The 24,885-nt window shown below is 35.0% G+C and overlaps 1 protein-coding gene across 3 annotated transcripts in view; it reads right to left on the reverse strand.

The window, feature by feature from the left end:
- Window positions 1-24,885, reverse strand: part of hmgxb4a (HMG box domain containing 4a) — a 53,217-nt gene that overhangs the window by 11,865 nt on the left and 16,467 nt on the right. For all 3 annotated transcript variants that reach the window (XM_039766446.1, XM_039766447.1, XM_039766445.1), the window contains exons 3-10: window positions 22,987-23,132; window positions 20,259-20,337; window positions 16,866-17,435; window positions 12,499-12,786; window positions 5,933-6,204; window positions 5,586-5,667; window positions 4,028-4,092; window positions 1,983-2,091 (exon numbers count right to left, since the gene is read on the reverse strand). In XM_039766446.1, the coding sequence (XP_039622380.1) occupies window positions 1,983-2,091; window positions 4,028-4,092; window positions 5,586-5,667; window positions 5,933-6,204; window positions 12,499-12,786; window positions 16,866-17,435; window positions 20,259-20,337; window positions 22,987-23,132 (1,611 nt within the window). The remainder of the gene's footprint in view (window positions 1-1,982; window positions 2,092-4,027; window positions 4,093-5,585; window positions 5,668-5,932; window positions 6,205-12,498; window positions 12,787-16,865; window positions 17,436-20,258; window positions 20,338-22,986; window positions 23,133-24,885) is intronic.

Genomic DNA, 24,885 nt, shown 5'->3' on the forward strand with positions numbered 1-24,885 from the left:
CCTTACAGCTTACTTACAAAAGTTAAGCAGGTTTCATTTCGAAATTCTCCGCATAACGGTCAACAACGTCTGCCATATTTAACTTTCTTATTCATTGCCCCATCTTCACGAAATTTGGTAGGCGGCTTCAATGCGCAAACCGAAACCAATGTACATACTTATTTCGGTGGTATGATGCCACTGTCAGCTGCCATATTGAATTTTCCAACATCACTAATTCTCCAAGTTCCCGTGTAGGTAGAAGGCTGAAATTTGGTACTTATTTCGGTGGTATGATGCCACTGTCGGCCGCCATATTGAACTTTTAATGGAAACCGAGGTACATACTTATTTCGTTGGTATGACACCACTGTCGGCCGCCATATTGAACTTTCCAACGTCACTAATTCTCCAACGTTCCGTGTAGGTAGAAGGCTGAAATTTGGCAGGCTCATTCCTTACAGCTTACTTACAAAAGTTTAGCAGGTTTCATTTCGAAATTCTACGCGTAACGGTCATAACGGTAAACAAACGTCCGCCATGTTGAACTTTCTTATTTACAGCCCCATCTTCACGAAATTTGGTAGGTGGCTTCCCTGAGCTAACCGAAACCAATGTACATACTTATTTTGGTGGTATGATGCCACTGTCAGCTGCCATATTGAATTTTCCAACATCACTAATTCTCCAACTTCCCGTGTAGGTAGAAGGCTGAAATTTGGCAGGCTCATTCCTTACAGCTTACTTACAAAAGTTTAGCAGGTTTCATTTCGAAATTCTACATGTAACGGTCATAACGCTTAACTGATGGACTGATGACGGTACAGGAGATAATTATACTACACAGGAGCACTATAAGAGTGAAATGCTTAAGCCCTTCACCTATGGTTCTGCACGTGAGTTGATGACTGCCGCTGAATTGTTTGTTTGTCGCTTTCAAGTGTACCGAAATAGCCAAACATTTTACAACTTTCGACAACCGCCAATGCCTCTTAAACATTTTAGATTCACAGGTGACGATTTCAGTATTGGACACTTTGATGTTTATGAATGTTTAAACTCTCAAAAGCTGGATGTAATTTTATCGATGAAACCGGTTGTGTGCTTACAACGCTTGACAGATGCCGAATGTCACTTCAACACAAGTCCTGCAAATACTGTTGTAATTGAAACAAACCATAAAACTCAAACCGATTATGACAGCAGCAATCCAAGCTGTCAGATTTGAGACAAGATTACTGTTCACATGGCCAACTGTAAGTTGCATGCTCAAGAGTAAGCTCAGCGCACAGCTTCGTCATATTACAACCAGAGAGCCGAGCTGACAATGTGGTATACAAAGAGATCTTTAACAAATAATTATTGGAATATTTTCCCTCAGTTTAAAAAGGTTTAATTTTCTTCTTAATAAAAATTTTAATACAGTACTTTGCCGCTGCGAAGTGCGGGTATTTTGCTATATATATATAGCAAACACACTACTTCTCCGCTGCGAAGCGCGGGTATTTTGCTAGTATCCTATATTTCTTTTTTACCTTTCTAAGGATATCATCCAAATCATTTGAAGCCTAAAACTGATGGGTAATTCTCAGTCCTTCACTTTTTTTTCTTCACTTTACTTACAAGTATTTAATTAAACCAAATATTGTACGATGAATACACAAAGGAGGAAATGGAAACAAGCTAAATGGAGAACTGCTGGTTTCTTTTGCCATTTACATCTTACTGCTAATAAGGAGCAATTAAAAACCAAGAATGCTATTTAAGACTAAAATAAGGGTTTAAAATCTTAATAAGCACCTTATTTCCTTATTTGTATTGATTGAATGAGATTTCCCTTAGAAACACAGCCCTTTTTCAGCTCAGTTGTTTGTGTTGTTTAACAATAAGAGTAGGAAAACATTAACCACACTCAACTGAGGTATAGCTGGAGAGTTTCTCTATGAAGACTACTCTAGTCACTGATACTTATTTTACACTATTCACTTGATAAATCATAATACCTTTATTTTTTGGAGTTCCTCCATCAGATACTGAACTCTTTCTCTTGACTGTCATGGCTTCTGCTTTGTTCTGTTTGTGCTGCAGATACTGTGCCTTTTGCTTCCACACCTGGAAAGTGCATAGAAATAAAGAAAAGCTTTGCTAATAGAGGAAAATGCATATTCCTCTTGGATACAACTTCTTCATAATCTATTACAACAGTAATTTAACTGTAACTGTCAGAACATAAGCAGGAAAAAAGATAATACAATTTGGTATTTCATGTGATGTTTTTTAAATGCATAGAGTATAAACCCAAAGAAGATGACATCAGTGACTGCTTAAAACTCAAATGCCATAAAACCTGGCAATCAGCCCATCATTGTTAATGTACAGTGGCTGTGTGATCCAGTTTGTTTTTCCCCTAATTTTTTTTTTTTTTACCTTTCAATTCTGTACTTCACTGTTTTTTTTAATCTTATTTATGTGTACATTGACTCTTTGTTGGTAGCAACATTCAAATTAATAATTACTTTTATTCTTAAATAATTCAATAATATAATTATGCAGGGGCGGCATGGTGGCGCAGTGGTAGCACTGCTGCCTCACAGTTAGGAGACCTGGGTTTGCATCCTGGCAGAGGATCCCCAAATCCAGGTGTGAAAAACTTGTTGCATCTTTCCCAAGAAGACTCATGACTGTATTAGCTCAAAAGGGTGCTTCTACTAAATACTGAGCAAAGGGTCTGAATACTTAGGACCATGTGATCATTTTCTTTTTTAATAAATCTGCAACAATTTCAAAAATTCTTTTTTTTGTCTGTCAATATGGGGTGCTGTGTGTACATTAATGAGGGAAAAAATTAATTAAAATGATTTTAACAAATGGCTGCAATATAACAAAGAGTGAAAAATTGAAGGGGGTCTGAATACTTTCCGTACCCACTGTACACACACACACACCACAAGATATGTCTTCCGACATGGTTGTTTAAGAGATGACAAGGGAACTCATCACTTAAGTAAATAACTTGTTGCCAGCTGAAACATATTAATCACTTCAGTACTTATCCAATGGATCTTTTTGGCAAGGCAGTGTGTATGTATGTATGTATATGTATACATGCACACACATACACAGGTCAAATCTTGTTATAATATAATGTATAATATAACACATTTTCAGAATAACAATTATTTTTTGCTGGCCCAAGCAAATGTTCATACAACATCACATTTAACAAATTTTGTATTATCAAAATGTAAATTTCAGTGTAACAAACATTTATTCAACAAAAATGTCACCAAAGATAATGCAATGCAAAAAATACTTAATGCCGCGCCTATGCTTTCGTAGAGTCTCCAGAGCCTTGCAGCAGGCTAACTCTTACAGAACACCAGCGGCTTGGAATCAACGCCATAGCAGACGTGGTCTGGAAAGGAGGGATCAGGACAGCGCAAGAAAGAGCAGGTCATGTGTTATTTGTTCTAAACATTGTGCAACAAGCACATTACGCAGTAAGCCTGATCACACAGAGAAGGCGGAGTGGTGGCTCGGAGGCTAGAGATCTGTGCTGGTAATCAGAAGGTTGCCAGTTCGAATCCCGTAAATGCCCAAAGGGACTCTGCTCTGTTGGGCCCATAAACAAGGCCCTTAACCTGCAATCGCTGAGCGCTTTGAGCAGTGAGAAAAGCGCTATATAAATATATATATATTATATTATTATATATATTATTATTAACCAATTACTTTGCTAATGGTTTACTGTTTACCAGATGCAGCAGAGCAGCTATAGAATTGTCCTTGCGTGGTTAGAGATGGTGAATCACCGGTGACCCTGGTCACAAGACAGGTATACATATTTTACCCATATTCATTAAAACAAAATTTTAGTATAACAAAATATTCTTATGGGCCCATAAACTTCAGTACAATGGGATTCTACCTGTATATATGTGTGTATATATAAAGTTTATACAAACTGTACATATACGTTTACAGTTTTGCAAGTTTAAATTCCAAAGGAAGGATATACAATTGATTCATGCTCGAACAGTTTTCTCACCAGTTTGTCTTTTTCAGGAAGATGTTTCCAGACTTCAGCCAACTTTTTGCTTAACTCACCGAAGACTACAAAAGCAAAGTAAGGTACAACTGAGAACAACTTGATATTCTGTTTAAGTTTTACCAAGCTGCAATCACTTTTTACTAAATAAAAGTGAATACAGAATATTGTCATACATATTCACAACAATAAAAAGCAGAAGGAATTAAGGCTAAAAATCATCACTGGACTAATGTAAGCATGCCTTCAAATAAAATAAGCTCAAAAGTTTCACTAAAGGTTCCATTACTCAACACATTTCTTGTTAAAAGAACATGCCATTCAAAAGCAATATTTTTAATCTGTTACTTATTCCATGTTATTTGTAGTGATGGCTGATAAAAAAAAATGAGAACATAGATTCAAAAAAGTTCCTGTCACAATAGGCTTTAATTGGGACCAATACTGAACAAACACAAAACAGTATTAAAACATCCATGAAAAACATCTGTTTACTCATGTTGCATAATCCACACACCTAACACCCAGTCATGCGCTCAAAATGTCAGAAACACTACCAGAAAAGACTCTCAAGAGGGTCTGGGTAGCATGCCCAAAAGAGAATGATCATTCAAACTGAACATCTGCCACACTACTCATTCATTGGTCAGAAGTCCTGAACTGATTACATGATACAAGTAGGAAAAAGTTTCATGGATGTTTTGATACTGTTTGCTGTTTAGTCTGTATTGGTCCCCATAGTAATTTATGTTATTTCCATTTTCTGATGTAAATATAAGATTAAAAATAAAAACACAGGGCAAGTAACAACTAAAAGAAAAAAAAAATATCCTTCTTGGGAAGAGTATTCCTTGAAAACACTACTAGATTAAAAAAAGTCTTTACAGAACACTTCATTTACAGATCAAGAAGGCGTTCTAGTATGTAGTAAATGATAGATAGATAGATAGATAGATAGATAGATAGATAGATAGATAGATAGATAGATAGATAGATAGATAGATCTAGTATGTAGTAAATGATAGATAGATAGATAGATAGATAGATAGATAGATAGATAGATAGATAGATAGATAGATAGATAGATAGATAGATAGATACTTTATTATTCACATAATCCAGCAGCAGTATACTGATACAAAAAAACACAATATTAAATAGAAATAAAAATGCATGTAAAAGCAGACAATAACTTTGAGCAATGTTAGCATTTACTCCCCCGGGTGGAATTGAAGAGTCGCATAGTGCGGGGGAGGAACGATCTGCTCAGTCTATTAGCGGAGCAAGACATTGACAAAAGTCTGTCACTGAAGTTACTCCTCTGCCTGGAGATAACACTGTTAAGTGGATGCAGTGGATTCTTCATGATTGACAGGTCTAAAACAACCCTGCATAACCTAGAGAGGTCTTAATTGACATGCAACTGGATTTCCTAATTAAGCTATAACTAAGTTTTCATTACAAAAACAAATACATATTTTGGAAATCCAAAACATGCTGTAAATATACAGCAAGATATCTGAACCAACAATTATGAGAAAGAAAACTGCATACTTACCAAGGCCAGGGTGTTCGGCATTAATATTGATTCTGTACTCTTTGCAAAACACTTGATAGGCTGTCATGTTCTTCTTTTTAGGCTAATAAAACAATAAAATTTTAAAAAGAAAAAGTAAAAACTACCAGTTTAAAGTAAAGAAAATGTAATGTTTATCCTACTAATGAAAAAGAGGTAACAGTTTCTTTGTGTTTCTGAATTCATTGGTCACTAAAGATAGGCCTCTCTGAAGTTCACTACAGTTTTTGTTTTTTTAAATTACCAATGTGACAAACGTTTTATCAAGATTGGCTAATTTATGCAATGAAAAAACAGTACTTACAACAAAGAAAAATGCATATTTTTACCTTCTCCTTCTCTGATTTGTCTTTTTCCCTGTCCTCTTTATCTTTCTTTTTCTTCTTTTCAGCTGATGATTCTGTGGAATGATGATGATGATGATGGTGGTGAATAATAGGAGGTGGATTAACCACAAAAGCTCCTGTGCTTGATGTAGATGTGGATGCAGAACCTGCAAAAACACCAGTTCCTGATGTACCAGAGGCTCCATGACTGGATTTGGAAACCGAATGACTATGTCCATGTGTAGCTTCATTAGAAGAATGAGCTATAGTAGAACCTGTTGAGAACATGCTCAATTAACTTGACACATCTTTGATTATATCCAACACTTGAATATTTTTTCATTGTGTACTAAGATTTCAGGTACTGGAAAGAATAGTACTACATGAAATTTCAGATAAATATTCAGCATCATATGACATTATTGCATTTTTCACTGCTATTTTAAATTAAATATTTGTAATATGCAATAAAATATAAACATTAATTTGTTTGTTTTTCTGTTGTATTGCCACATTCTATTATATAACATGTTTAAACAATTGTTACGGAGAATGCACCAACAGAATCACTGACAGCCATGCTATAGTAATTTACAAAAATGGAATTTAAAAATGTTTTTTCTCAGTTTGACATGGACTGGTTGTCTCCGTTTTTGAAGGTTCTATTTTTGAAATCAAGGCTTAACATAATCTATATTGCCAGGGCATGCAAGAAACTGGCCACATCTAAAACATAGGACAAAAAGAATTTTTAGAATAGGTAAATTGGGATTGAAATATGGTACTGTCCTGGAAACAGTAAAGTTATGCTACAACTAAATCATACATTTTATTTCATATATATCTTGCTCATACAGTGGAACCTCGGTTCACGACCATAATTCGTTCCAAAACTCTGGTCGTAAACCAATTTGGTTGTGAACCGAAGTAATTTCCCCCATAGGATTGTATGTAAATACAATTAATCCGTTCCAGACCATACGAACTGTATGTAAATATATATTTTTTTTAAGATTTTTAAGTACAAATATAGTTAATCATACCATAGAATGCACAGCGTAATAGTAAGCTAAATGTAAAAACATTGAATAACACTGAGAAAACCTTGAACAACAGAGAAAACTAACACTGCAAGAGTTTGCGCTATAGCACTACGAACCGCTCGCTAAAAACACTTTTTTTAATGAGTTTTAAGCACAGGGGAAAAAATGAACATTTGAAAAATCCGTAATTTAATAAAACACCAAGAAAAGTAACATTGAACATTGCAACAATGCACGCTACGAACCGATCGCTGTAAACAGAAGTGAAGTGGAGGTTAAAATCCAATAGGAAAAAGTCTTCATTAAATACAACAAGGTTAAAACAATACTCGGATCTGTCTCTTTAAAAACAAGCCTGGTGCATTGTTTTAACTGCCTTCTCGGCCTTATGTGTCCAGCCGTCTCACTCGTGTGTGTGTGTGTGTCTCTCTCTCTCTTGCACGCACATGTCTCTCTCTGTGTGTGCGTGTGTGTGTGTCAATCTCTCTCTTGCTTGTCTGTCTGTCTGTCTGTCTGTCTGTCTGTCTGTCTGTCTCTCGCGCGCGTGGTGTGTGTGTGTGTGTGTCTCTCTCTCTCTCTCGCTTGCACGTGTGTCTGTGTGTGTGTGGGTGGGTGTCTCTCTTCTCTCTCTTACTCGCTCGCTGCACAGTGAATGCACAGGAAGAGACTGAACACGTGCGGAAATCATTGCCGCACACAAACTGAAATGGAAACTGGCTTGTTCGTATACCGAGTCTGTGGTCATGAACAGATGCAAAAGTTTGGTGAACTTTTTGGTCATAAACCGATTTGTACGTGTTCCGAGACGTTCGTGAACCGAGGTTCCACTGTATTTGTGGACCAACTTGAATATGGTTTAGTTACAGTTTCATAAAAACTACTGCATGTACAAAAGACTGTCTGATTCTGAATCCAGAGTTCACTCACAATTTTTCATGTGGTACTGTATTGATGTTAAACTGCTGTTGACATATTTGTTCAAATATATCAAATGTATCTATTGATATCAGAATAAACTAACATCATATTTGCTGTGAAAAACATTTTGGTAAATTTTGCTGATAAACACTATTTGTCAGTGACATTAAAACGACAAAAAAGGTTAGAGGACCAAAAAGGTCGAGAAACACTGCTTTAGAATGTGTTTTAATATTGGAAGGCTATGAGAAAGACTGTCAATATATAAGGAAAGAAAAACTGTAAAGTTCTTTGAGTTTGTGGGGCATAATAGTTGTTACTTAGAAAAGGATCTACTCTATCTAAGACAAATCTGAACTGGATCTATACTACATTAAACAACATGACCAGCACTTATACCATAGTCCTATTTAGATAAAATACTACCAGAATATATTTTGAACCAGATCTGATTATGCAGGGTAAACACACCCAATATTCTAATAGGCTAGATTACATAAACATTTATTTATTTTATTAACCAAATACTTAACAGCAAAATATAAATAGAACAATAATAAGTCGGGTTTTTACTATAGCTATTTATTTATCAGGGAATATTGAAAGTATCTCTTGTACACACTCTCCATATTTTTATCTTGCTTTCCTATCAGTGGCCTCATTACTGTATTTTTTTTTTACCTTCTAATTCAACTAGGTGTTAATTTTACAGGTTTGTTTCTTTTGTGGTATTCTCAAAATTCAGCTTTTAAATACACATAAAATTTAAACTTATCAGGAAAAAATGTTGCAGATCATACAGTGATCTGTATGGTCAATTCACCAAATCAGGTAATCATTTTAATCGCTAAAATGATTAAATATGTTATCGCTTTATATTCAACGAATAATCATTAGGACTGTGAAGAATGTAAACATTTCCAATATATTAAATAACAGAAGATTAAAATAATTAATTACATAAGAGTAATCCATCGTTATACATATGCATACCTTCATTTCAAATGCAGGTGTCAATGTGTGATTACATTTTTATATGTTTGCACCACTAACAGCTTGAGTTGTCACAGTTTAGGTGAAACTCTTACTGCTACTTCTGTAAACTTCTTTTTGGGAGAGGAAGATCCTTGGAAATGGTACAAGTTAAAAATTGTATGGCTTTATACAGATTGTAAGTGGGGTACAGAACAGAGGTTGACAGTGTTATAATTAAAAAAAAAAAACTCTCAAAAGTTACACAGCTATGTAGGTTATTAGTCTAAAATACTCAATGCTGAAGATTTTAGAAGCCACAGTCAGAAGAATAATGAAGGATTCTGAAAATGAAGAAGGAACTGCACAAATGCTTAAAGAGACGCTGTAAAGACAGCACTTACAGTGGAGGAAATAATTATTTGACCCCTCACTGATTTTGTAAGTTTGTCCAATGACAAAGAAATGAAAAGTCTCAGAACAGTATCATTTCAATGGTAGGTTTATTTCAACAGTGGCAGATTGCACATCAAAAGGAAAATCGAAAAATAACTTTAAATAAAAGATAGAAATTGATTTGCATTTCATTGAGGGAAATAAGTTTTTGAACCCTCTAACAAAAAAAGACTTAATACTTAGTGGAAAAACCCTTGTTTGCAAGCACAGAGGTCAAACGCTTTCTTGTAATTGATGACCAAGTTTGCACATTTTAGGAGGAATGTTGGTCCACTCCTCTTTGCAGATCATCTCTAAATCCCTAAGGTTTCGAGGCTGTCTCTGTGCTACTCTGAGCTTGAGCTCCCTCCATAGGTTTTCTATTGGATTAAGGTCCGGAGACTGACTAGGCCACTCCATGACCTTAATGTGCTTCTTCTTGAGCCACTCCTTTGTTGCCTTTGCTGTATGTTTTGGGTCATTGTCGTGCTGGAACACCCATCCACGACCCATTTTCAGTTTCCTGGCAGAGGGAAGGAGATTGTCGCTCAGGATTTCACGATACATGGCTCCGTCCATTTTCCGTTAATGCGATTAAGTTGTCCTGTGCCCTTAGCAGAAAAACACCCCCAAAGCAAAATGTTTCCACCCCCATGCTTGACGGTGGGGATGGTGTTTTGGGGGTCATAGGCAGCATTTTTCTTCCTCCAAACACAGCGAGTTGAGTTAATGCCAAAGAGCTCTATTTTGGTCTCATCAGACCACAGCACCTTCTCCCAGTCACTCTCTGAATCATTCAGGTGTTCATTGGCAAACTTCAGACGGCCTGCACATGTGCCTTCTTGAGCAGGGGGACCTTGAGCCCTGCAGGATTTTAATCCATTGCGTGTAATGTGTTTCCAATGGTTTTCTTGGTGACTGTGGTCCCTGCTAATTTGAGGTCATTAACTAACTCCTCCCGTGTAGTTCTAGGATTCTTTTTCACCTTTCTCAGAACCATTGACACCCCACGAGGTGAGATCTTGCGTGGAGCCCCAGAGCGAGGTCGATTGATGGTCATTTTGTGCTCCTTCCATTTTCTAACAATCGCACCAACAGTTGTCACCTTCTTTCCCAGCTTCTTGCTAATGGTTTTGTAGCCCATTCCAGCCTTGTGCAGGTCTACAATTTTGTCTCTGACATCCTTGGACAGCTCTTTGGTCTTTCCCATGTTGTAGAGTGTGGAGTCTGCTTGATTGATTGATTCTGTGGACAGGTGTCTTTTATACAGGTGACTAGTTAAGACAGGTGTCCTTAATGAGGGTGACTAATTGAGTAGAAGTGTCTAACCACTCTGTGGGAGCCAGAACTCTTAATGGTTGGTAGGGGTTCAAAAACTTATTTCCCTCAATGAAATGCAAATCAATTTCTATCTTTTATTTAAAGTTATTTTTTCGATTTTCCTTTTGATGTGCAATCTGCCACTGTTGAAATAAACCTACCATTGAAATGATACTGTTCTGAGACTTTTCATTTCTTTGTCATTGGACAAACTTACAAAATCAGTGAGGGGTCAAATAATTATTTCCTCCACTGTATACCATAGTCCTATTTAGATATACTACCAGAATATATTTTGAACCAGATCTGATTATGCAGGGTAAACACACCCAATATTCTAATAGGCTAGATTACATAAACATTTATTTATTTTATTAACCAAATACTTAACAGCAAAATATAAATAGAACAATAATAAGTCGGGTTTTTACTATAGCTATTTATTTATCAGGGAATATTGAAAGTATCTCTTGTACACACTCTCCATATTTTTATCTTGCTTTCCTATCAGTGGCCTCATTACTGTATTTTTTTTTTACCTTCTAATTCAACTAGGTGTTAATTTTACAGGTTTGTTTCTTTTGTGGTATTCTCAAAATTCAGCTTTTAAATACACATAAAATTTAAACTTATCAGGAAAAAATGTTGCAGATCATACAGTGATCTGTATGGTCAATTCACCAAATCAGGTAATCATTTTAATCGCTAAAATGATTAAATATGTTATCGTTTTATATTCAACGAATAATCATTAGGACTGTGAAGAATGTAAACATTTCCAATATATTAAATAACAGAAGATTAAAATAATTAATTACATAAGAGTAATCCATACGTTATACATATGCATACCTTCATTTCAAATGCAGGTGTCAATGTGTGATTACATTTTTATATGTTTGCACCACTAACAGCTTGAGTTGTCACAGTTTAGGTGAAACTCTTACTGCTACTTCTGTAAACTTCTTTTTGGGAGAGGAAGATCCTTGGAAATGGTACAAGTTAAAAATTGTATGGCTTTATACAGATTGTAAGTGGGGTACAGAACAGAGGTTGACAGTGTTATAATTAAAAAAAAAAAAAAAACTCTCAAAAGTTACACAGCTATGTAGGTTATTAGTCTAAAATACTCAATGCTGAAGATTTTAGAAGCCACAGTCAGAAGAATAATGAAGGATTCTGAAAATGAAGAAGGAACTGCACAAATGCTTAAAGAGACGCTGTAAAGATCTGAGACCCTGCAGCCAGCTGGTTGAACAATGTTTTAAGAATAGCAAGACTAAGCCTATTTGTATCATTCATCTGCAGTTTTGTAAAAATTGCAAATGTGACAAATATTTTGCAAGTCTGGCTGATTTGAACAATGAAAAATGAGTTCTTAGAAAAAAAGAACATACAGTATATTTATCTTTTGCCTATACTCTTTATCTTTGATGATTCTTGAAAGGAGGTTGGTGACAAGTAAGACCATTCAGCCAATTTAGTTCACTTCATTACTGTGGGATAGCAAAGCTGCCCTCTAATATCATGCAGAGACTGTTTAAATGTTGTTAGCATGTCTGCTTTAAATGCATATCTCAGTAATTTGCTCCAGCCTGCCACAATACTGTGCATGAAAAAGTGCTTCCTATTACTATAATCAATTTTTCTTGCCTAGTTACCAAAACGACCTCTAGATTTTTTGGTTCCATTGCATTGTCAATTAACATAACTATCACATATAGCTGTCACATATACTATAATATATAACTGAAATACGATAATAAAACAGGAGATAGCTGCTTAAAAATGTAAGAGACTATTATACCTTGCACTAACCAAAAAAAAAAAAAACTAAACACCAAATATTTAAAATGTCATTGTTTAGAAATGTCATTTTACCTGGAGATGTCACCGGTTGAACATTACTACCACTGCTACTTTTCTTGCTGAGTTTGCTATGTTTCTTCTCACTTTTGTGTTTTTCTTTATCTTTCTTTTTTTTACTCTTTTTTGATTTCTTTTTTTTTTTCTGCACCTCTCTGTATGAATCATCAATGATAAGTTCTCCGGCCTCCAGCTCTCCACCTGAGGAAGATCCGGTGTCTCCAAACCCTTCTAAAGATCCACCAGATACACCAGAGAGATCAAACCCAGATACATCTCCATAGAACTCTGGTTCAAACCTCCCTATTTTAAAAAAGATAAATGAGAAATTAGATTAGCAAAAATAATTGAGTCATTATCTGCTATACATGTATGGAGTTTTCTGATTGTTTATATATTAGACTGTCCACTGTGTCAAATGCCGCTCTGAGATCCAGCAAGACCAAGACTGCAGAAGAACCAGAGTCCAAAGTTAATAAAATATCATTTGTTACCTTCAGTAGAGCCGATTCAGTACTATGAAGTTTTTTAAAACCTGACTAAAACACATTACATACATTGTTATCCTCCAGATATGAAATTAACTGCAAAGAAACCACTTTCTCCATAATTTTGGACAGAAATGGGAGCTTAGAAATAGGCCTATACAGGGTGGTCCAGATCTAATTATGCAGATCCAGATAGTATGGATGACTTTGATTTATGCGTGGAAGATTCCAGTTCGGCACGAAGACAATTCTTCATGTCGTCAGTTTGCACACATCTCAATGGTCTGGAATTTTTCAGGTGATTTTCTATGTAATAAACTTATAGCATAATGAAAATTGCATAATTAGATCTGGACCACCCTATAGTTTGAAAGAGCTGTAGGATCAAGTGTGGACTTCTTCAGCAAAGGCTGAACAATTGCATGTTTAAAGTTGTCTGGCATTATTCTGGATTTTAGACAGTTGTTAATAATAGCCAACACAATTGGACAAAACGCTTTAAAAGTATCTTTACGTAGGTGTGCAGGTAAGATATCTAGCAGATAATTGGAAGGTTTCATATGCAGGATTATATCAGCTAGCTGAGAAGAAGAAATAAGTTGAAAGGAAGTAAACTGGCTGTGTACTGGCCTTAGAGTGATTGGTATCTTCCCACAGTAATCAACACTTGGAAGAGCAATGCTGGAAAGTATGGCTTGAATTTTATTTATAAAATAATTAAGAAAAAGCTCACAGGTCTCAGGCGTACTCTCAAGGAGGTCGCTGATAGGTGGGTTTAAGAGAGTATCTATGGTGCTAAACATCACCCTAGGTCTCGAGGCAGCATTTGCAATTAAATTGTATTGTTACAGATTGATTACAATCAAGTGAATTAAATTTGTAAATGATATGCAATTAAATTGGTTGTCATAGATGCAAATATAAAAAAGAAAGGAAAACCACACAGAAACAGTACCACTGCTTTGAAGTTGGGTGCCACCCGTTTACAACACTGAGCAGAAACATGCGCACACATGGTCTGAGGCTGTCTTCAAAATGTGGGTGGCATTACACCATGTTTAGTTTTTATATATCTGAATGAGAGTCTGGAAACAGGTGTATGCAACATTTTTGTGTATATGCACTGTTTATACACGAGGCCCCTACTGATTTCTTCCTTTTTTATTAATTATTCAAAACTTGTTTCACTAAAGGTGTACACTGATCAGGGGTTTATTTATCCAAGGGTAACATTCATATTCTTCAAGACTCTCTCTGTAAAGACTTAATTTTATTTACTATCACTTTGCATCATCATTTTGTTTTGCTGGGGGTGCGCCAGTTTTTAGTATTTCCACATTGGTTACTGTCATAGGAGCCTTTCCCATAAGACCAGGGAAATGTCCTGTATATAAAGTAAATGAAGTAACTACATAAATGTCAACATCTATATCCCATAATTATTAAAGACTGGACAAACTTTGTGTGTAGTTTGGTTATCAATGACAGGCAAAGGAACTACCTCAGGGAATACATGCACTGTATGGGGATAACTCTGATGTTAAATCGGATGTTTAAAACACTAAGGGGCAGCAAATATAATGTATGAGTGAAAAACAGAGAAACTGTACTTTTGTTACTTATTAAAGGAATTTAAGGGATTTTTATCTGGGAGAGATAAACTACAGTTTGACTTTGTTTGGAAGGAAAAAAATTTGTACATTCCATAGGTTAATTAAAATTGTTAGTAGAGAGAAGAATGAAATATGTAACGCCCTTTTACAGTTTAAGAAACGTGTGTTGCACAACTGATGTATGTATTTCGCTCAATATATTGTAAAACTGAAGAAAAAATGTCATTCATCTGTTTAAAATGCCAGTTCTAACACTATTAGTTTATCTATTTCACTCCACTGTAACAGTCATTAATGGTATACGATATGAACCTGGGAACTGAGGGTGCAGATTTTCAGTCAATACTGTTCTGAATTGTATTGTATTGACTGATGTTACACATATGTATTTTCTCTACCCTTTCATCCTTCTCAAATGTGTTAGCATAGTGATCACTTCAAGTTTTGCCACTCAATTCAATGGTAATTTAACCCTCTCCAGATCAGAGGCATTTTACAAGCAAATATGATTTTAAAAGTCCAATAAATAACTGTGATTGTACTAATAACATTTGGTTTGCTGCTTATACCTGATGATATAGCTGGTGAAGAAAAGTTAGCTGACTCTGGCAGGGGAAAACTGCAGCATAAAGTAAATCTCTTCAAGAAAGTGCATGCCCTAGTGAGCAGAGTTTGAAATGCCCATTGAGGTGGAATGTATATGCTTTAGTTATATTGTTATATGGGAAGCTATTGCTGCTCAAATTTAACTTTATGCTTCCTCTCGACATGTTTATACTCTTTAAGTTGATCTTGCAATTTCTAAACAATATACATATATTATTATTTAACTGATTGATTGCATTATCTGTTTTTTATGTTTCTGCTGTTGTATACATCTAAATTTCACCTTGGGATTAAAACATTTTACCTAATCTAACTGAATGTTTTTTGTTTGGAGGGCAGTACATCTTTTATAAATTTTATGCAAGTAGTCTGCCTTTCCTTAATTTGTTACAGAATATACTTAATGCATATATTAATAACAGACCTATTATTATATAGAGATTTAGTTAGATGACCTTATTATTGTTGTTTCTTTTAAAACAATATTGCACAGACTGTCATTTTGCTTGACAAGTTTTAGATGAAACACTTTACTATCATAGTTACCAAATGGGCATCTTTTTAAACCTGAAAAGCAAAATTTTATATTTGCAAATTTACATTTACTTTAAAAAAATCTTTTAAAAGGAGTACATTCTGAAGCTGAAGAGACTCATTAGTTGCACATAGTATATTACCAAAACTCCTTTTTGAACATTTGACTTTTAATATTAATTATGAGTACCACTATCTTCACTGCAGTACCTGTTGTTCAAAAAAGCCATTCACCATTACGTTAAACTTAGACATTAAAGGTTGAGCTCAAAGCACCACTGCTCAAAACTAAGGTTTTCAAACTATGCATTAAATAGTATATCTTATATACTGTACAATGAAACACCACTTAAGAGTGTGAAAATTATATTTCAAAGCAGTAATCAATTGCAGTCTATCAGCCTAAAATTAAATTATTTCATTTTGTGAATTTGCCTATTCAATTTCAAGATTGTGGTGTTCATATGAAACAAAGTAACCAGTATGCGATAGGACATCAGGCCATCACAGGGCACAATCAACCATGCACCCTCTCTCACATATAATGATTTGATGTCCATTTACCAATTTGCCTAAGCTGCACATTTTTGGTGTATGTATATTTATTAAATATGATGCACTGTGCAATTTCTTCCCAAAATCTCTCCAAAACACAGTGGGGTTTTATTTAAAAAAATAAGTAAACTAAAAAAAAAAGCCAGTTGGGTCAGCATTTTCAGTATTTAGAACAGCTGAAACACTACAAGTCAATTTTACCAATATTGTAATGGTTTGCAGTCCTAATTTAATTACCAATAAGGGCAGTTTTCAACTTAAACAGCTAGCAGAGTAAAGGCTGAAGGTCAGGTAAATCTGTAATACTGAATATAAGTCACACATGAACAAAAGATCCTTTCATTTATAAAGATGGGGGATAGGGGAGGACCAGCTAACCTGGATAAGTTTGTTAAATGGCTGCTAAATTGGTGATGAATATTACTGAATCAACATTCAGAAGAGATTCTAAATTCAGAAAAAAAAAATATCAGAATGAATAAGATCCCTCGTGTTATAAAAACAATGTTCTAAACTAGAAAAAATAATTCTTGTTTCTAAATTTATGTCTGATCACTTTATTTTCTTGATTGTGTCTAGCACTTACCTTCAACTTCCACTTCCTGACCTACAATAGGCAAAGGTTCTTTGGGATGTTTTTTACGAATAGTCTTACTTAACACTACAGTGCCTCCACTTCCATGGTCACGGCTGGGTTTCTTTGAAGATTTCTTTGAATGACTGGAGGTATGCATAGGGGTGCTATGTGAGGCTGGGTAACTAAAATTGTCACTGTCCCCTCCTTCGTCTTTTGGAGAAAGAATAAGTTTCATCTTCAGTCCTTCTGCATCCCGCAGAGTCAGGGGTTCTGAAAGATTTGTATTCACATACAGTCCTGTTCCTTTAGAAGATGACTTCTTTAAGGATTTATGATGTACCAAATCATCCCCAGATTTCCGACGCTCCTTAATACCACTGCCACTACCAGAATACATTGAGAAAGAGTTGTGGCTATAGGGAGAGAAAGCTGTTTTTTTGGAATGGCTGCTCGGTTTTGATCCTGTAGCCAGGGGAGAAGTTATGGCCTTCAGGAGACCCATTGCTGTATCAGTGTGTGAAGAAGATGAGGAGGATTCCACTTTTTTCTTCTTTTTCAGCGAGTGTAATGGAGAGAGCTCTAAAATAAAAAAAAACCATTACAAGAACATTTAGATCTGGGCTACATTATTTTAAAAACTATCAGAACTTAATTGTACAATTATAAAAATGTTATTATGATTAGTAAAGTGAATGACTTGACTGACAAAGACTTAAACACTATAAACAGATATGTTTTCCCTTTTATTTTATGGTCTGCTAACCAGATCCCTTCAGTTCCAGGAATCACTGTCTATCATCTACATTTAGAAAAATTAGATGGAGGCTGTCGTCTTCGTGGAAACTGATATGCAGTATACTGACATGACTCAGAAGATTCAGTATTGCTTTACCAGTTGTAAACTTTAGGATACTTGGTAGAAAGTCTATAGACAATGCACAGCACTACTCCAGTACACTGTAGGAGAAGGCAGTCTGGAGAATGATATTAACACTTTGCAACAACATTTATTTCTATAGCATATTATCATACAAACTATGTAGTTCATGTGCAAGATACAAGATGTCAAAGAAGTAATTATATACAAAGAAAAACAAATTAAAATTAGACAAGAAAAACAATGCACAAATAACATACTTTACAAAAATGAATGCACACTTAACAGTAGTAGCATTTAATAATCCACTTTAATATTTTGTTTAAGTTTCAAGTGAACAAAGAAGCAAATCAACTAAAAACATTTTTCTGTATATACTGTACATGTGAACATGCACAATTCATGCTGAAAAAGCATTTCACTCAAATAGCAAGCAATTCATAGGTAAAGATGTATAAAACAGCAATAAAAAATAGGGCAGTGCATTAAGAATGAAAATATAAGTACATTACGCAATAAGCAGCCCTATGCCTATGTTTCAAATAGTTTATGTTCTTAAATTTTATTAAAGTGGGTTGTCATTCCAATTATTTCAAAGAAAGGGTCTCTTAACTGTCTCATTTGTTAATCAAAAAACATTTTTTGGAAAAGCACCATGTAGCAATTTATTGATACACCTGAAAACCACAGAATCTCTTTGCTACACTTATTGCTGAGACTTTGTTTGCTTTTAAGTAAGTTTTTGCTACTTCATTACTGTACTTTTTATCTTCTGTAATATTTGTATTATGACTACTTCTAGGTTTACATTCTTACATTCTTTGTAAAGTAACCTTTGGCCTAAACACGTCTCCAGGTTTTTTCTGCTGCTCACCCCCCTTGATTTAGGTCTGCATTTAAATACGGACACTAAAAACTTTGTCTTTTTACACTGGCATAAGGCTTCTGTTGTCATTTTATTGTTTCCCTTCAATTTGTTATCTGCATCTAAGTGAACAAAAGTTTTCTTAATTGCATATTTAGAGTTAGAGCTGGATATATTCACAAAAGTTGGGGCAATATGAAATTTTTGACAGGGATGGTAAATAACATCATTAAAAAGGTGCTGCAACTGCACAGAAGCTTAACTATGTCCACGTAGCAGTTTGAAAAAAAAGTTGTTTTTTTAATTGTTTTATTTATTTTTACTCTCTTTATGTGTTTCTTGTTATTCCTGTGGACTTTAAAGCAATGGCAACTGTATTCAACAAGTGTACAATACATTTACATTCGCATACACTTTCATAATCCTGTTAGTAATAAAAAAACATGGCTTCTACAATTGAATTAAACCATTATTCCTGTTACTGAACCGGGTTATTGGTCTCTGAAAAGCCTGGTTAACAGATGTAGATTTCTCAGTGAATAACCCAATTATCTGGCTAATTAACACTTAACCTGGTTAAAGTTAAGGATTTTGTAGTCTGCGCATGTCCGTTGTCCTCTGTCAAGACCGTGTTTGCATAATGCATAAGCTACAGCATTATTCATTCTTCTGGTTTAAATAATCTGTCTCAATATTTCCGAAGTCACCAAATTTATGTTAATGAGGTGAACATACAGTGCTAAGCTCAGCAGCACAATCTAGAGAACAGCAGGATAACAAGTAAAAGTAGCATGCATTAAGCAGTAGATTACTTTTTAAAGTACCAAGTAACATAATGCAATATTTATTTTATTGAAGTAAAAATACCTTTGCTACTATTATTGCAGCAGCATTGGGAATAAGGCAAGAAGCAAACATACTGGTACAATGCTCCATAGCAGAACTCCATCACAACCACGCAGAAAAAAGTATGCTACATGCAATTTAGTAAAAGAAAAACATATCTGTCAGTTTAGTTTTCATCAGCTATTTGCTATAGATATGTCAAAATAGTGTGATCAGGTGATGCAGCAGCCAGTGTTCATCATCGGTAGCTCAGGTCAAGAACGTAAAAAAACAAAATAAATGTTATGTGTTTCTGAAGACATGGAGAATATATTTATAAAAAACAAGAAAATTATCACTGGTTTCTTGCTTATTTTTAAATTCATAGAGGCCAATGAGGACATGTAACTCTTTTTTAGTGCAGTTTAATGATGTTGAAACATTTTGCCAAAGAACAACTGCAGAAGATTACTTGCACAAGTAAATGCAGATTTGTTTCAGATTTCTGGCTTAACTCGGTTACTCACCTTATCACTGTTTTGTGTATGTATATAAACACACTCAATGATGCTGTTTCATTCCACTTAGAATTTCTCATGTTTAAATTTCCCTCTACAGTATATGAAACTAAGTGAGTTAAACATAACAGAAAATAATTCTATCAGCTTTTTAATCGTTTCCATGCTAATCTGCAAAGAATGCATTTCATCATATACATATGTCCATAACAAGCACAAATCCACATTTACTGCACTTTAATTTAACTACTTTATGTCCTTTATAATTCAAAAACTAGACAAACAAAGCTGTCTGTTCTTTTACATATTGTCTGTACCTCCATAATGATATTCCTCATCATAATACTTCTTCTTTTTCTTATGTGATTCTCCGGGTAACAAATAAAACTCACTGTCCTGTGAACGAAAAAGCATAAAGTCAAGGGCTGGCGTCAGACAATTGACTGTCTCTTCACTTTGGAATGTATTACATAAATAACTTATCTTAACCTGTGCTTAGGCCAAGCACTAGAAAATAGTGAAAAAATACCCTAATTATGAAAAAAGAAGTGGGCACTCACTGTTTTTACTTAAACCATTTTTACTTTGTAGAGGCTGTTGATGGTTGTAAATGTTCACTGTGATCTTAATTAGCTGACTGGTACATTAACTTCTCATTTTCATTTTTGTTACAGGAAGGTCTACAGGACGGTAGTGAGACCAGCTATGTTATATGGGATGGAGACGGTGGCACTGACCAGAAAGCAGGAGACAGAGCTGGAGATAGCCAAGTTAAAGATGCTAAGATTTGCATTGGGTGTGACAGGGATAAGAAATGAGTGCATTAGAGGGTCAGCTCAAGTTGGAGGGTTGGGAGACAAAGTCAGAGAGGCGAGATTGCATTGGTTGGGAGAGGAGAGATGCTGAGTATATTGGGAGAAGGATGCTAAGGATAGAGCTGCCAGGGAAGAGAAAAAGAGGAAGGCCTAAGAGGAGGATGGATGTGGTGAGAGAGGGCATGCAGGTGATAGGTGTAACAGAACAAGATGCAGAGGACAGAAAGATATGGAAGAAGATGATCTGCTGTGGCAACCCTAATGGAAGCAGCCGAAAGAAGAAGATTAATTATTGCTATGGTGTACAGCCCTAAAATGTCTACAACAACAAGAGGTTCTGACATTTCAACACCAACTTTCAAATGCAAACACCTCTAACCCTGAGATTAAACAAATAACCCACTGACCATTCTACCTGTAGCAACCAGAAACTCAGAAGTGCCTCTGCAACAACCAGGTCTAGCAGTAATTAACTCTGCCATGTTTAGTTAATCAGAGTATAGGACAATCAATGATGTAGTTAAGATAAGCAGAGCCACTTCATTTGGCAAATTTAAACAATGTTCTTGCCCAATGTCTTTCAAGAATGCACAAATATCTTTTCATTTTCATTGTATCTTTTGTTTATAAATTACCACTATGATGGTGACCTCATTATTGACATTATTTTATATAAATAAAGTTCCCTTAGTGCCACTATTTTGATATGCATTTGTTTGCTTATTTGGCTACCACAATTTTGTGCTTCTAGCTTTCATGCGCACTGCCATTTTGTATTTCTGGTCACTACGATGCTACAGGATTGCTGGATACAAGATGTATGTTATGTGACTAGTCACATCACACCAGAAATGTCATATAATATGACCACATATAAGTTAACTTAGTGTCCAAATTTTGTTTTACAGTAAAGAAATAAATTAGTGAAAAAACATTTTGAATACACTTGAAATGAAAAACACTTGAATGTTCAGTTTAACAACCTTAGCAACATCTGCCTGTTGTTTTGCTAAAATTGCAGTAACTCTATCACTCATTTAATACACACCTGAACTTTGTTTATAGTGACACAGTAATTTCTTATTAGCACCAAGCCTATTCTGCTGTAGAGCTGCCATAACTAATCAATGTAGTTGATTAAAACTTTAAGAAAATGCAAGTTTATTACTAAATTGATTAGTTGTCACTGCCCCTATACTGCACGCTGGCATGCTATGACTTTTTGTACTGTTTTTGAGTAGGCTAATCATGGCAGCAGCTGCACCACATTTAGTAGAATAACATTCCTCAAAATATCAAGAAAAAGTCTCTTCAGTGTGGGAATATTTCACCCGAAAATCTGAGAAAGTAGTTGTTTGATCATTGTGTGTTGTTCCACAACAACACTAGCTCAATGAATGAACTCCTGTAAAAGAAGCCAACAATAAGTAACCTATTTACACTTACTTGGCTGTTCAGCAATAGTTCTTTAAGTGTTGTGAAGTTGGTTACCTTGGCAAACTGATTCTAGTGATGAGTGTTGAGACAAAAGTTAAAACCACATTTCTTCTTTGCCCAGAACAGATAAATTGTCTGCTAAATGCACTTATCAGTTACTGCTATTACTACTCAATAAATTGTTTACAAAATGATTGTTTGTGGCAGCTTTCTTCTGCTGCTTTGCCTCCTCTTAAGTGTTGTGACTGTGGTATGAGAGATAGCACTTTTTTTACATAGATGCAATGAATTAACTGCTTAATAATGACAGTAAAGCATCATGCTTCAGTTTTTACTTTAAGATATTTGCCGACAAATAAATTTTGCTTTTAAATGTTTCATTTTCTGCAAGCCATAAACATACAGTACTGTACTTATGATTTCTAATTATCTCTAGTAATCCAGCAAGTAAAAGAGTCTGAAAAATTTTACAAAGAGGATATAAACCTTTGGCTACTGAAAAATGCTTCTAGCAAAAACAGCTTTCTGTCTTCAGTGATTTTAAACACAAGTGCACAAGTGCATTCTGCATCTGGAGTTACTGCTTCTGAATTGTTGATTAAATTGCTGATATCACTGTGCATCTGTGCTGCTGTATCGCAAACCAGCAAGTATCACTGATTATTCTGACAAAATAAAACACATAAAAAATTACTCCATGATACATTAATTTTCAAGATGTTGATATTTTTAAGAAAATTAACTTGAAATTTTAACTTCAAACTATACTTCACCAGAAGCTAGAATAGATTACCTTGCGTTTCTTTGAGGATTTTCTCACTTGAGCAGCAATTTCCTCCTCTTCTCGGAGGAGATCTTTATAGGAACGTTTTTTTTCTCTCTGACTTCGGCCTGCAACTAAACCCACTTCCTCAATCCCACTCTCCAACACGATGCTGTCTATAAAAACAACAAAACATTTATTGAAAGCTTTACTTATTATATAAGATACAAAATTGTTATTTTGCAAATTGATGTACTGCCAGTCTCAACACAACAATATCTGAACATTCTCTACACAACTTCAGTTGAGTATCTGCAGTAGTTCTTTTAAGCTTTACCTTATTATTTTTTTAAATGCAAATATTTTCAGAAGAAACAAGCAAATGAAACAACTCCAAAAACCTTTTAATAATAGTACAACAGGAGACATTAAGGACTACTGGTGTATTACTTATAATCCATGGATGTGGATAAAATTGAGGTGGCCATATATGAGGGACTGGATCTGTAGTATCTGCGAGGTAAGTTTTAATGAAGTCTAGTAAAATTAACACTGCCTTATTATAATCGTTTTCAAACCAATTTAATACATGAATCTGGAGCATATCTCAACAGTACCAACATCAAAGGCAATAATCAATTTTGGGCACAGTACCAGTGCACAGCAAAGCACATTCACACACACACTGGACCAATTTTAAATATCTAATTACCACATTACACAGATATTTGCAGTTTGGGGTAAAAAAACAGAAGAACAAAACGAACAACCCCAGGTGGGCATAGTAACAATATGCAGCACAAAAAAACATTGTCACCAGTCCCTGTCTAGAAACCAATCTCCTGAAACCACTGCAGCATCATACTGAAAGCCTTCAAATTTATATGCTGCAAAACTGGCTTCATATCCATAAACAGAAGAATCTGAACCACATAAAGGATAAAAATTAGTTCACATACACTCTCCTAGCAGCATGCATAACTACAAAAGACTTCAACAGGCTGACAGAGTAACCTATCAGTTAAGTAGGTATGTTCAAATTTCATCACTTCCTCAAACTTTAACTTAATTAACAAATCCTTTATTAAATTTATACTGCAAATACCTTTATTAAATAAAACATAAAAGAACTGATAATTCATCTCTACCTTTGTTACTTATTTTGATATAGCAGACCAAGCTCAGAGGGTATATGTTGTAAGAATTGAGGCCCCTTATGGCAGCAAAAGTAAACAAAAAAGGTCCCTCTATTACAATATGACACAATGGAAAAATTAATACAGAAAGAATGCAGCATGTTAAAGTAAACAGGACAGAGTCAAAACTGTTGGTTTGTTTGAATCTTCAAACTTCTTTTCCCTCCTGAAGTGGTAAGATTAAGTAAAAAGTGTACCACTGAGGACTCCTATGTCAATCGCTTTCTCTCACTCTCCATACTCCATTACATAATATGATACATCATTTATTAATTTTACCGTAAGTTTTAGCTGTAGTCAACTCATATAACGAAATGCCCCTCTAACATATAAATATCTGTTTAATGCCTAGTAACAGAAGAAAGGCACCTGGAGACATATCCTAAACCTACCATTACCAACCTTCTTTTAGAAGATCATCAACACACTTTGGTATTACTGTGAGGTACAAAGGAAACCTTAAGAAACATAAATATCTTTGGAATCTGAGAAAGGAATAGCCAGCCAAAAATGGTAGGTTTTTATTCTGTTATGTACCCCTCATTTTCATAGTCATGGCACAGAAAATCCAAATCTCATATTTTCAAGAAGAATATACATAACACAATTCCTGATACAAATGGCTTGAGCAGGGGCTAACACTGAACAAAACCAAATATAAACACGTCCATTAAAAATGACAAATTACTTGTGTCGCATAACCTAAATGTGAGGAATCCTATCATATATTCAC

Source organism: Polypterus senegalus, chromosome 10 (genome assembly GCF_016835505.1).
Source record: "Polypterus senegalus isolate Bchr_013 chromosome 10, ASM1683550v1, whole genome shotgun sequence".
NCBI classification, from domain to species: Eukaryota; Metazoa; Chordata; class Cladistia; order Polypteriformes; family Polypteridae; genus Polypterus; species Polypterus senegalus.